The sequence below is a fragment of the Dunckerocampus dactyliophorus genome, chromosome 9 (genome assembly GCF_027744805.1).
Source record: "Dunckerocampus dactyliophorus isolate RoL2022-P2 chromosome 9, RoL_Ddac_1.1, whole genome shotgun sequence".
NCBI classification, from domain to species: Eukaryota; Metazoa; Chordata; class Actinopteri; order Syngnathiformes; family Syngnathidae; genus Dunckerocampus; species Dunckerocampus dactyliophorus.
This window is the reverse complement of record NC_072827.1, coordinates 941,260-955,502: the sequence shown is the minus strand read 5'-3', so window position 1 is coordinate 955,502 and position 14,243 is coordinate 941,260. Positions and strand designations below refer to the sequence as shown.

Here is a 14,243-nt window from a genome sequence, read left to right as displayed (position 1 = left end):
GGTAGCGGCTCTTCAAGCTGTCAGTCAACTATTTAGACTCATTTGTCAGTCAAACAGAGAAAAGAAGAAGAGCCACACATTGTTTTTGTATTTTTGTTATTGGACATCTCTCCAGGGATTATACACACACACACACACACACACACGCGCGCACGCACACACACACTATACAAATTAGTACAAGACGAGGTAATTAAAAAAAAAAAAACATTGGAAAAAAAAACATGATTACATGTGCACATTTAAAAACCTTTTTTCCCCAGCTGACTTATTTTAAAATGTTTAAAAAAGTAAAGAGAAAAACAAGTCCTGTTGATTAAGAATAGTGTGTTAATGCTACAGCAGAAAAGGAAAAAAGACATCACCCTGTATTGATTATGTTTACACTGAAATAAATGACCCTTATTACAATTTAGTCTGCTGCATTTTAGCCATTTTGTTTGTGAAATGACAGCAAACTTTCCAAACAATGCCACAATGGGTTTTATCGTAGGCTTCACATTTGCTCGCTCACTCTGGCCATCTGAAGGGCTGGAAAAAAGGTGAAGATGGGGGGGAACAACCCAAAAGCACAATCTCGTCGCCTGCCGCTGAAGCTGAGAGCAGCCACCAGGCGCCTTAAAGCTCACAGATCTGAGTCTCCACCACAAACTTGTTCTCAAAGTGGCGAATCTTGCGGCAGTTGAGAACTTGGCGCTTCTGCATGCCTGCAAGAGCAGACAGACAGACGGAAGTGAGGTTCCAGCCAAAGTTAAGTTCATTTTGCGGTGCCTACCCAGAATCCTGTCCCGCCGATGTAGCTTGAAGGTGTCCTTGCCGTGACACAGGTTGTGGATGAATTGGCCCAGCTGTTCCACGTGCTCCAGGCGCTCCGTCACCACCATCTCCTCCTGCACCAGGTATGACTGTGGCAGGTAAGTGCCGGCCTGGCGGGGGGGTGGCGGGGATATGATAAACCCGTTTAGATAGAAGAAGCATAGTGGCTGGTTGTGTTGAACGCTCAAGAGGCTTCATCTTATTTCGCCATCTATGGACGCTCAACTACTTTACACAAACCATTCCAACATGAAAATGTTCAGCTCATGCAGGACGTGGTGTGTCTATTGTAAAAAAAAAAAAACATTTTCCGTAATTCCACATTTTTTGTGACAACATTCCCATTGAGGGTGTTCTGATCATTATCCAGCAGATGAGTGAATTATGATGTCATACCAATAAATCCAATAGCTTTTTGTGCTGGGGGGTTTAGAAAAGAGCAAAAGGTTTGCCAGAGACCTCCGTGGTGTCACACCGGCTTCTCGGAGCGCGTACCCGAATACAGTGCACCTTGCTGGGCCACAGCAGGTGGCTCCTCCCCCTCTATACTCTGGTTCTCCTGGTAGTAGTGATGTGGTAGCAGTCATGTAATCATATTTCAACAAGTGCAGTTGGTAAAATCCCATTTGTTTCCAGTCCTTCTCACCCCCAGGTGTGCAGAAACTACAGTCAAATCAACATTTTTTCAAAGGTAGAGTCGTAAAAAAGTAGTTGAAATCAGGTATCTATATCATATCGGTCTTGAGAAGCAGAAACGTATCAGCATTGATATCGGTTTGCAAAAAACGATATCGTGCATCTCTAATTGCCACCGAAAACGAAGAGTCATGTTTTACAAGTTCCACATTTCTCCAGCGATTCAAACCATTTCAACATGAAAACATTCAGGACATTCCAACTAACAGTATTCCACATTCTCCAAATTCCCAATTTCCATATAAATCCACATTTTTCATGAGACTAACTGGAGAGATCTGAACAATTCTGACTACTACCTTCTCGTGAGCGTCAAAGAGGACAGGTGAGCTATTTCTGTTCCAGGTTCTAACACAACAACTCGCTTCCCAAATATTGGACTTGCAGATTACTATCACTGCCCTGCTCCACCGAAAGACTACGCAGATCTTTGCAGAGCTGCTGGAAATGTGAATTACTCTTGGAGATCAATAAAGTATCTATCGTCTTCCATGAGAAGAACGTGGACTGATGAGCAATAATGACATTACAGCATCACCAGGAGATGCGGTTATAGCCATTAGGGGGGAATGAGCATTTTTAGTTGCGGATTGCTATGATATGCTGTGATGATGATGTAAGAGAACTGGTAAGAAAGAGGTGATGTGACCATGAACAAAAACATTTGTGTTGGTAGCGCCGGTTGACTTTTGCTAAATGGTGAAGGCCAAGACACAGGAGGCAGTCTGATACCTTGATATTGACCAGCAGCTCCTGGAAGTCTCGCGGGGGCATGACGATGGAGGTGTTGAGTGGGATGACGTAGCACTTGTTCAGGCTCAGGTCCAGGTAGGCGGTCAGCCTCTGGAGATACAACACACAAAAAAAATGGTCTTCTTGGGACGAGTGTAAAGGGTGGCGGAGATTCTCTCTGTCTCACCCGCTGGAAGTCGTGGACGATGTCTGCGGGGTCTCCGTCCTCAAACTCCGGTACAGGCACACTGATGAGCTCCACCTGCTCCTCTTCCAGCACCCGGATTCTCTCCTCCAGCTGCCTCAGTGGCATCGGAAGCGCCACCTCCACCTGGGGCAAAGAAGTCTACTTTCATTTGGACTCACACTCAAACTAAAACCTTGGCCCACCTCCACCCTCATCAGAAGTTTAGCTGGCTTCTCTTTGGCACCATCGCCCGCCATGACTCCTGCTGGCCAAAGGATGGGCTGCACTGGATTTGTTTACCCAGTAGATGCATGAGGCGAGAAATGCTTCCTGTTCCTCACTTCATGTGTACCCTTGTTCCCTTCTGTTACCCTCCCCCCCAATTACCTGACTTGCTAGGACTGACCTGGTCCAGTTCGGTGATAGTGAGGTCCTCCTCGAGGTAGTTGACCCCGCACACAAACACCTCACCCTCCTGCAAAAAGAGGAAGCACAGGGTCAGAGTTGACCCCGACGGCACACGCTCACTCTGCGGCGAGACGCTGACCTCCAAGATGTAGTAGCGGTACAGGTAGGCCCCGCCCACCACCATCCCTGACAGCATGAGGCCTACACCCAGACACATGCACCAGCACCAGGCCCGGGACTGGTGACGCAGCGGCAGGGCTGCCTCGGCGTCCTGAAAGATGGAAAACACATCTCTTTTCAAAAGAATCGGTCCTGAATACACAGTGCTGCTCTCACGTGCGCATAAACGTGCACAGAGCAACTGAACGATGAGTCATGCACAACACAAACTGGCAGCACAGCAGTTCAACATGTCAGGTCTCGGCCCGGGCCGCCACACCCACCAACTGTGTGTGTGTGCGAACAAAGGTTTTGTTGACATCAGATAATGAAGGCTGAGCCGTTTTCTTTCAAAAATGTGATGAAACTGAATTGATCCCCGAGCGTGAACTGGCTTTCCCATCTGAGGAAAGACGTCGCAGCCGGCCAGCGCTCAAATGTACGGCCATGCTGTTTCTCAAACGCATCGGATCAAACAGACCACAGCCAACAGACGAGAAAAGGCCCAACCAGCCAGCGTCACTTCCTGCCAGCGCTTGTTGGCGCTGAGAGGATTGTGGGTAAATATTTAAGCAGCAGACAGGCAACAGCAGGCGACAAGTCGCCACATGTCCTCTTTTTCACTTCCTCTAAAAAACGTCTTTCTGCCTGGGCTTTGCCACCATGTCAAGCATCCTCAACATAGCAACTAACAATGAGCCCGCACACACTCACCAGATTTTTCACTCAACTTTGAGTCCATGAGAGGGTTTGGACATTGGCACTGAAGATCCACCAATATGAATTTCTCAGGGCCCACACTGGACTTTTTAGTAGTCAAGGAGGCTGATACCTGATTTTTGGAGCACATATTCATTTGCAGTAAAAGTGATAATACCCGTGTGTTCATATTAGGTTTAAAATGTTTACTATTTATTAAATACAGGGTTTGGAAAACAAGACATTTGAATAATAACACAAACTTGCATCTTAGGCCAAGTGAGCAATGAGTGCAATAGTGTTTCTGCAGAGGCGCAGTCATCGATGCAATTCCAATTTGTAAGATATTCTTTATGACACCATTATTTTGTTGACACAATTAAGACAGTAAATGGCAAACGGCGCTCTTATTTTGAAGGCCAGGGCGTAATGTGTGCATTGAGAATGTGTCTTGATGGTTAAGACGGCTGGGAGCAGGAAGAAACATGCTTGCTGTCCTTATTTCACTCAGAACTTGCACGACGTCAGCGGGCATCCTAAGACGCAAGCAGTAAAATACAGCACACACTCACACATAGGGCCCGCTTTGTTTGTTTCCAAAATTACATTTTTATTTGTTCCCTTTTACACTTATTTTACCAGCATAGCGTGTGTACTTTTGTGACAGTAAATAAAATGTACTCGCCTGAAACACCACCATCCTTTTCACTTTTACCAACTGGGAAGGAAAAATACCCTTCAACCTGCCAGCCAACGCTTACTGAGGCCTTTGGTCGGCAAAGTAAGCAAAATAGCGCAAAATGGTGCGCACTCACAGCGTGGCTCGCTACATTGCAAAAGAAATGCAAGCATTCAACACGGTGCAAATGTTAGAAATGTTTGACAGACAGTACCAATTGCCTGGGAAAACGTCTTTTTTGGTCTTTTTTCCTCCGATTCTAATAAATACTCTTGAGTAATTAAAGTTTATTGCATTTGACACGATGTATTCACATTATGCCATAAAAATAATGTGACAGACCTACGTAACGCCATGAACTATTTACAATTTTCACATTTGGAACTAAAATGTGTGCACGTGTGCATTAAAATGTCCCTACAATGCGGAACCTTTTGCATGCTACGCTCCTCCATGCTCTCCCACTTCCTCCTTGCTGTCGAGTGTATTTTTATATACAAATGATCCATGCCAAGCTCTTATCAAATGCACTTCTGCCACCTTGTTGCCGTTTTTATAGCTTAAACCTGCTTTAAACATGGCATGTATTAGTGTGCAGTTGCGTCGTCACCGCTTTTTGCCCCTCGCGCAAAAAAACATAAAAGATGTCTAAACACGTCTTTGGGATAGGGTCTTATTTTGAAGGCTGGAAGTGTGTTGTATGTGTTGAGAATGTCTGTTGACGGTTAAGACGAGCTGGGAGCAAAAATAAACGTCTCTCATCCTTACTTTACTCATAACGGGCATCTTAAAACGCTCTCTTGCATTATCAAGCAGTAAAGCAACACGGTGGAAATACACATACAGCATGAGGAGCGCACGCACGGCTGCACTAGCATGCTCTGCTAAACTAAGCTAACCCCGCTAGCTTTCATTCACACTCCGTAAGAGGTGAGTTTCAACGTTTTCTCTACAACCTTTGCCGGTGTAGTCCGGGAGGGGGCGGGTTAGTATTTGTGATGAGATTTCACCATGATTGAACGGTCCACTGGGGAAATACTTTCCCACAAAAATGCTCCTTCTTGCAATGACAGACTGAGTCTCGTACACACACACACACACACACACACACACAACTGTGCTAGCATGCTGTGCTACATCAAGCTTCATTCACGCTCCGTAAGAGAGGCATTTCCAAGGTTTTTTTGCCGACTTTCAGCTGTATCGGGGGGGGGGGGAGGAAGGCAGATGCCGATATGTGTCAAAATACCAAATATAGGCCCAGCCAATTATGGGTTGATCGCTAATTGGGACACACTGACCACAATCGTCCTCAATGACCTTGCAAACTGGTCCAACAGGAGGTTGGACCAACAGTCAGCCGGATGAGTGTACCAAACTCCAATCGTGAATCCTGAGTGCCAGTGTACCTGAGCGCAGCTTGTATTCCCGTTTCCATGGAGACCACAAAGTGGGGTGGGCCAGTTTAAGCTCCCCGGCTAATTCTCTTTTGGCGATTAGAGCGTAATCTGTTTAGAGGCGTCCACGTGCATCAGATGAGTTTTGGCCAGGAGATGCTTCTTGGCTGGAGGCGTGGACGGCGGCTGACTTCTTCTTCTTAATAATTATCATACAGCACGTTGAGCAAGTCGTCCAGTAAGCGGAGTGTTGGTGGTTTGAAACCTGCTTCCTCCACCCCAGTCACTGCTCTGGTGTCGCTGGGCAAGACACTTCACCCCCCATCCTCCAGAGTCGCACACACAGCTGTATCAACGTTTGTGTCAGTCTACCCCAGGGAATCTGCAGCTACAGATGGACATGACCACCATCAGTGCATGACCGATTTCTTTGTAAGACGCTTCCCATGTCCAGAAAGGCGCTACAGTATAAACAGTGCAACCTCAGTTTGCACGTTTTTTGGGGGTTAACAAAGAAAATGAACACAACATTTTTCCCTGATATGTTGGCTAATAAAATTGGAAAACAAAATGGAAGCTAGCTGGGTTAGCTTACTTCAGCAGAGCATGCTAGTGCGATGTGTGTGTTTTATGCTTGAATGCAAGCGAGCGTTTTGCAATACCCGCTGACCTTGTGCCGAAGTTCTGAGTGAAAAAAGACGAGGGCAACGTTTATTCTGGTCTTAACCGTCGACAGACATTCTCAACACACACAACGCACTTCTGGCCTTCAAAATTGAAAGCGCTGTTTGACACATCTTGTCTATTTGTGTAAACAAAATAAGGGTGTCACAATAAATGTATTATATTAATAACACAAATGGAATTGCATTGGTGACTACGTTTTCCTAAGGATTTTTGCATTTAATTAATGAACATTTTATTCACTGATGCACAAAGCACACGCTGTGTGCTGGTAAAATAAGTGTAGAGGGTAAAAAACGGAATTCTAAAAAATTAAATAGGAAGAAACGGAATTTGGGAAAAAAAATAACAGACTTCATAGGGCCTTAGTAGGGCGCTATATCGTGTCTTTTAGGAAGAGTCGTCACGCCTTCAATGAAGGTAAAAGTAACCTTAAATGTTACAAAATGCTTTACGGGACAAACTCAAGGTTAAAAACAACAAGGGCATTCAAATGACAAAAATAAAGTGCAAAACAGTGCAGGTAAATAAGAGCAAATAACAGAGGGACTTGAAACCAATCCAGTAAAAGCAGATGTGTAAACATGACTTTTTACATATGAGGGCGCAGAGTTGGCTTCTCTGACCTCCCCAGATAGGTTGTTCCCCAGAGTTGGGCTCTAATACTGAAAGCCCGATCACCTTTGGTCCTTAGCCTGGACTGAGGGACAACCAGCAAGGCCTTGGCTGAGGACCTAAGGTTACGGCCAGGCTCATAGAGGGTAAGAAGGTCCAGATCTAGATCTATCCGTCTGGAACAGGTTATAAAGCCATTATTCACAAATGGCAAAAACACGGAACAGTGGTGAACCTTCCCAGGAGTGGTCGGCCAACCAAAATGACCCCAACAGAGCAGAGACAACTCATCCGAGAGGTCACAAAAGACCCCGCAACAACATCCAAAGAAGTGCAGGCCTCACTTGCCTCAGTTAAGGTCAGTGTTCATGACTCCACTATAAGAAAGACACTGGGCAAAAACAGCCTGCATGGCAGAATTCCAAGACCAAAACCACTGCTGAACAAAAACAACATTAAGGCTGGTCTGAATTTTACCAGAAAACATCTTGATGATCCCCAAGACCTTTGGGAAAGTTGAACTTTTTGGAAGGTGTGTGTCCCATTACATCTGGCGTAAAAATAACGCCTCAGTTCAGAAAAATATGGTGGTGGTAGTGTGATGTTCTGGGGCTGTTTTGCTGCTTCAGTGCCTGGAAGACCTGCTGTGATAAATGGAACCATGAATTCTGCTTCAAACTCCTGTAGCGTCTGCCTGAAAGAGAACGTCCGGTCTGCTGGTGACCTCAAGCTGAAAGCAACTTGGGTTCTGCAGCAGGACAATGATCCAAAACACACCAGCAAGTCCACCTCTGAATGGATGAAGACTTTGGAGTGGTCTAGTCCAAGTCCTGACCTGAATCCTATTGAGATGCTGTGGCATGACCTTCAAAAGGAAAAGCCTCCAATGTGGCTGAATGACAACAATTCTGCTAAATTCCTCCCCAGCGCTGGAAGAGACTCTAATGACTAATGAGTTTTTCACACAGGGCCATGTAGGTTTGGATTTTTTTTCTCCCTTAATAATACAAAGTTTAATTTACAAGTGCATGTTGTGTTGTGTTGTGTTGTCATTGACTAATATTTACATTTGTTTCATGATCTGAAACATTTCAGTGTGACAAACATGCAAAAAAATGTGAAACGAGGAAGGGGGCAAACACTTTTTCCCACCAATGTACTGTATATGGACTAATTGAAGGAAGGACTTCTCTCACAAATCTGGTCGGCAGAATAATAGAACAAATAGAATAATAGAGCTGGTGGTATTTGTTAAGGGAAACATTGTTTCGGTTAGAGCCAGACCTTCTGGAATGAATGAATGACGCTACCCGAGGTTCCACTGTACGTGTCTTATGGCTGGCTGAACCAGGGTGTGCCCTGCCCCTAATGAGGACAAGTGCTACAGAAAATGGATGAATCTGTACCTTTATCCAAAATACAACCTCATGTTTTCCACACTCGGTGGAGGGGATCAATAAAGCGCGATGCTACGACATGCTAGCTAGGCAGCAAAGCTCTACTGTGAGCTGAAGTGCAGACGCTGCACTCGGTTGGTTAAAGTCTTAGCTCGTTAAGAGTCTTTCAGCAAGCACTAACTGATAACACAGCAGATGGCGAGCTCTCTACGAGGTGGACCGGGCGCACAAAGACCCACCGTGATCCCAGGGAAAACGTGCAAAGCCTTGAAAAAAAACTGGACTCGCCCCAAACGACGATTTCTGTCCGTCACGCAGCAAACATTCTAGCAGCTCTCCGCCCAGTTTTGGCACCGGAGATAAGGAAAGTCAGTGGAAGAAAACAGGAAGCAACGTGCATCCTGACACAGGCAGCGGGAAGCAGAAACGAGTGTGGAGCCATGCTAAATAGTCATAAGCGTCTTAAATGCCATAAGATGGCGTGCTAGCAGTGGCGTCCATCTGGCAGGAAGTTCAAACGTGAGAGACATCAAGTCAACGTTACTCAAAGCTTCCCCGCTGCCAAAATGCTGTTACACCCGACAACATCCAACAATGTTGCTGCAGTACTGCAAGTCACTCTCAAGCTCTCTCAGATAGACGTGTTCTTCTCACGTCCCTGTTAGCAGGTCAACAGTTTGGTCTGCATACCCACGTTATTTGCTTTGTTTTTTCAAGAGTTTTATTGTCATATGCACAGTAAAACAGCAGTTCTACTATGCAATGAAATTCTTATTCTGTTCATTCTCCCAAGAAAAGAAAGAAAACACAAGAAAGAATAAGAACATAAGAAACATAAATACCAATAAATTAAGCAACAACAACAGAAGAGACATTAATACAAATAAATAAATAAATAAATAAAGTGCTATGAGTGTGTGCGTGTGTTGCGTGCGGCGTGTGTGAGTGCTTGGTTGAGAAGCCTGATGGCCTGTGGGTAAAAGCTGTTTGCCAGCCTTGTGGTCCTGGACTTCAAACTCCTGTAGCGTCTGCCTGACGGTAGGAGTGTGAATAATGAGTGTTGTGGATGTGTGCTGTCCTTGATGAGGTTGTGTGTTCTTCGTAGGACTCTAGATTTATAAATGTCTTGCAGTGAGGGGAGGGCTGCCCCAACAATGTTCTGTGAGGTCTTGATCACCCGCTGGAGTGCCTTCCTATCACGTGTTGTACAGTTACCGTACCAAACAGTGATGGAGGCGGTAAGGACACTTTCCATAGTGCATCTGTAGAAGCAACTCAGGATTGTGGTGGACATGCCAAATTTCCTCAGTCTTCTCAGGAAGTACAGTCTCCTTTGGGACTTCTTCATCATTTGTTGGGTGTTGTGAGACCAGGTGAGGTCCTCGCTGATGTGTGCAAAAAATATAAAAAAAACGGGAGAGTGAGACAGAGACGTCTGCCACGGAGGGCGTTATCTTGCTCTTCTTCATCTGCTTTTCTACTACCTTGTGGTAAGTGCTCACAGTGAACAACAACCAAAGATATTCTTTGGAAAGGCTCCCGGTGTCGTCTGTGCCGCAGATGTGCTCGCTCTTTCCCCAAGACCGACGTCCCGCACGAGAACACCATGTGCCGCGTTTGTGACAACATCAGATAGCAGAAGGAAATCATTACGGTGACACGGCCTTTTGCGCTGCGCTGACTGCAATTATAATACAAAATGTTTGGGGAAAAGGGGACTGAATAAAATCAAACAAAAGTCGGATTGTTGCTGCTCCAGCATTGATAGCAAAAAGGAAAAATATGATGATAACCGAAGAAGGGGAACTGGAGGTGAAATACGGACGTGTCTGCCTGCTCGGTATAATTACATACCCAGATTTCACTCAATAACCACATGTACATCTTTTTTAATAGCGTGTAAAGCACCAGCAAGGGCCACATACTGAAAAATGAAAGGATGCAAGGGCCACTTTGATATTCAGTAAAGATATATTTCAAGAAACAACTGGGCCTCAGCTTTGCAACATCATTGAAAAAGCCTATATGGACGTCACTCTGTGACCACCCCGCCCCCATTTTTTCTGTGTTTTTTAAATTTTCAAAATATTTCAACTTTCTTTTTCAATAATTTCCAAATTTTCATTTTGTAATACCATGACTTTATTCCCATAATATTTAATTATTTATTTAATATTTATTTCCATAATATCACAACTTTTCCCCCAACTTAATTTTCCAAAAATTACAACTGCTAATGTTACACATTTTGTAAGGCATTTTTTCTTTAATATTTAAATTCCATGCTATTTAAGACATTATTTTTTCACATATTACGAGTTCATTTTGCGACGCTTTTTTTCTTATTAGAATACAGCTTACAGTAACTTCTCTTCATATTTTGACTTTATTCTTGTAAAACTACAGTTGGTTTTTCCATCACTGCTGTTTTTTTTTCCCCCCAACTATTTCAATTTTCTTCTTGTACGTTTTCTTCCTGTACTTACAACTTTATTTCCATAATATTTTGACTTTATTCTACTAACATTATTACTTTTTCTTTGTTCGGTTGGTTTGTTTCTCTGTTTTTTTTAAGTATGTTTTTTTTCTTTCCTATTTCAACTCCATGCTACTAAAATGACATTATTTTTCCTCATAGTATTACAAATTTATTCACGTAAAATCATGAGAATACCACTTTTTTTCTTAATTTAGACTTTATTCTCATAAAATTACAGCTGTTTTTTCCCCAATTTCTGCTGCTGCTGTTCTTTAAATTTAAAAGACTTTTTTTTTTTTTTAAATGTCAGTTTTTAAAATGTGTCACGGGCCACACTTTGGACCCCCCGGCATACAAGCTAATATCTAACACGGAAATTTCTACAAAAAATGTCATACATACAATGTCATATACAGACCCTTTCCAAAAAATTTGAATCTCATGGAAAAGTTGTTTATTTTCCTCAAGAGGAAAATGAGGGGCACCAGACCCAACAACAAAGAAGAGCTGACAGCAAGCATCAAGGAAATCTGGGCTTCCATAACTCCCAGGCAATGCCACAGGCTGATTGCTTCAATGCCACGTGGCATCGAGGCAGTGATTAAGGCAAAGGGATTCCCAACCAAGTATTGAAGATTGACATATCGTTTTGAAAGTACCATATTTTGATTGATTTGATGTGATCCTAATTTCTTTTTTTTTCCTGCAAAAACTGAGAAGTAAATGGTCATTTCTTCACAGTATTCTAATTTTTTTGAATTCCTGTTTTCGTGGCTTTTATGAGCTGGAAGCCCAAATTATGTAAAAATGAACAAATAAACACTTGAAATCGTTTAAACTATGAAAGTTTAACTTTTTGAATGGAATTATGGAAATTAAACAACTTTTCCTTGACATTCTAATTTTTTGGAAAGGGTCCGTATTTGGAGCGCCACCTGTTTGCCCTCACTCATAAACCCATTATAATGGGACTGTCTGTGAATGTAGCGTGTCCTTACAACTCTGTACAGCAGGTGGCGGTATGCATTGCAATCCCACCTCTTGAAACACCCTTTTAACACACACACACACACACACACACACACACTGAAGATTCTTAACATTTGCCAATTTTGGTCAAGGTAAAGCAGGTTTTTGACCCATATCCCCCTGCCTCGCTGCCACATTGCTAGCTAACAAGGAAGGCTGTTTTCTGATGAAAAAGTATATTAAGAATACAGATGGAATCACGTAGTGTATTAATAACGCGCCACATTGCACGCTAACCGGAGAATGCACAGAAACCGAGGCAAACGCATGGCGTGCACTTTCAACGTTAACCAAAAAAACAGGCTAACCGAGGCGGATGCTCAACAAGGTTCCGCAACAGAAGCATAAAAATAAACGTAAGCTGTCACTACGCGATCGGCACGCATTCTACATATGTGCAGAACACGTCTACATCTGGTCGGCCTGTTTTTCGGCAGTCACGTGTTGATACCTGAAATGTCAACAACCGCTTATATCAACGTCAGTCTACCAGTCCGAGGGGTGACATAGCCGAAACCCAAAATAGCAATCGCTTACGTGTGACTTAAAGGGAATGGCAAATAAAGCGGGTTGTATAGAATACTGCTCTACCACTGATTGCTCGTACTGGGGACCATCAATAAATTACCATTGCGCTGAAGAGAGTTTGTAAAAAAAAAAAAAAAAAAAAGTCATATATTCTAAATCACACCACAAATTGATCTATAAGCATGTCAAATGATTCGTCCTACCCTATAAGTATTTTACACGCCCATTTTTTCCCAATTTGATACTTTATTGGATGGACTTTTATTGGCTCTTTTATTGGATTAGGGACCCGACTCCCAGAGGTTTGTTACAAAAGCCAAACAGTATGGTCATGCTGTGGAGTAAAAAAGTACATTCAGCAATACTTGCAAAGCATTACTTGTAATGCTTTGAAGAGTTATTTTCAGAACCATATTCAATTCCACAAACTTTGTAACAAAAGCTTATTTAAAAAAGGATCAGAATCGGATCAGCAAAGCTATAAAAAAAAATCGGATCGGGACATCTCTAGTCAAATGCCTTATTTATTATCAAAGCGAAAGCACCCCACATGCATGACATTCTCTGGAGGCCTCCAAGACTGAACACAATGTGACAGACAGGAAATGTCCACACACTTCTTTTTGCGGCCAAACAGGAGATTTGCTTGATTTACTGACAGTGCTGCACGGACGAAACCTAACTTATACCCGCTAGAAACAACATCAAAACCTTTCCAAATGATGTACATCACGCAGCCATGTTTACAAGCTGGGACAGTAATCGGGATAATGACGTTCTTAGAAAGGTTTCTTGGGTTTTGTAACGTAAATCATTAAGCATATCTGCAGTACAACTAATGCCCACTTTGGTGACGTCAGAGGACAAGTCGCAATGGTAAACATGCAAATGACGATTCCAACTCAGCAGAACTTCACCTCGCTTCATAAACACCCGTGATAATGACAATTCAACCCAAGTAAGTAAGAAAGAAAGCCATTCGAGAGTGTCGCACTAAACTCAACAACAACATTAGCAAGGTTGGCAATTTTCCACTCACTTTGTCCTCCTCGGCTATCAGGGTTTCCGCGTCCTTTTTCACATCTTTTTGTGAAAAGGCCGAGTTAAAAGACACTTTCACCATCGTGGAACGACAAACCACAAACTCCCGCTCGACGAAAAATAACCACAGAAGTCGTCACACGGACAAGAAAAGTCGTAGTTTGACTTCTGCGTCTCACTTTCGCTCTGAGAGCTGCTTGAACGCGAAGCGGGGGAATAACAACGGAGGAACTGTAGAGGGCGGCACTTCCGGTTTGATTTAAACTTAAAAGCATGACGGAGCAAGTCCCCAGGAAAACTGCACTTTTGGGGGGAATTTTGCCCATCTTCCTCAACCCTTATGTGAAACATGAACACACACATTTATCTCCATCATCTACTGTAATGCCTTTTCTTATATGAAATTGTTTGGGCAAAATAAAGTCAGTAATGCAAAATCAGACCTACTTTTCATACATTTCTGTTTTTTAAGCATTTTGTGTAGCATTGCTGTGTGGAAAGTCTAAACATATTTCGTTGGGAAAAAGTGCAAGAAGCAGGAAGAACCAGATAGTCATTCCTTATTAAAGTGTGATACTTTTGCATGCCACAAGGTAACAGCCATGTTGTGGTTGTAGTGCGTCTTTACACGGACACGCTAAAGGAGTTGCTTTGTTCCAAATAAAATATTCACTACTTTGATCAAACTTTTTCCATC

At 43.3% G+C, this 14,243-nt stretch overlaps 1 protein-coding gene across 2 annotated transcripts; it reads right to left on the bottom strand.

Moving 5' to 3' along the window:
• Window positions 1-79: 79 nt before the first annotated feature.
• itm2bb (integral membrane protein 2Bb) lies at window positions 80-13,782 on the bottom strand. Of its 2 annotated transcripts, XM_054786590.1 has the most exons (7): window positions 13,545-13,780; window positions 2,979-3,110; window positions 2,838-2,906; window positions 2,432-2,575; window positions 2,245-2,355; window positions 776-926; window positions 80-707 (listed from the first exon to the last, which is right to left on the bottom strand). In XM_054786590.1, exons 1-7 carry the CDS (start codon window positions 13,626-13,628, stop codon window positions 619-621), a joined length of 780 nt encoding a protein of 259 aa, XP_054642565.1. In that variant the 5' UTR covers window positions 13,629-13,780; the 3' UTR covers window positions 80-618. The 2 variants fall into 2 exon arrangements, with proteins under 2 accessions (XP_054642565.1, XP_054642564.1); XM_054786589.1 differs by having other exon boundaries at window positions 2,838-3,110; window positions 13,545-13,782.
• Between the last annotated feature and the right edge of the window lie 461 nt (window positions 13,783-14,243).

Excerpts from the sequence above, each read along its gene's own strand:
- itm2bb (XM_054786589.1), bottom strand. The coding sequence starts at position 13,628 with ATGGTGAAAGTGTCTTTTAACTCGGCCTTTTCACAAAAAGATGTGAAA. Across the intron at positions 3,111-13,544 it reads TGATAGCCGAGGAGGACAAA|GACGCCGAGGCAGCCCTGCC; the intron begins GTGAGTGGAAAA and ends TCCATCTTTCAG. Across the intron at positions 2,576-2,837 it reads CTATCACCGAACTGGACCAG|GTGGAGGTGGCGCTTCCGAT; the intron begins GTCAGTCCTAGC and ends TCTTTGCCCCAG.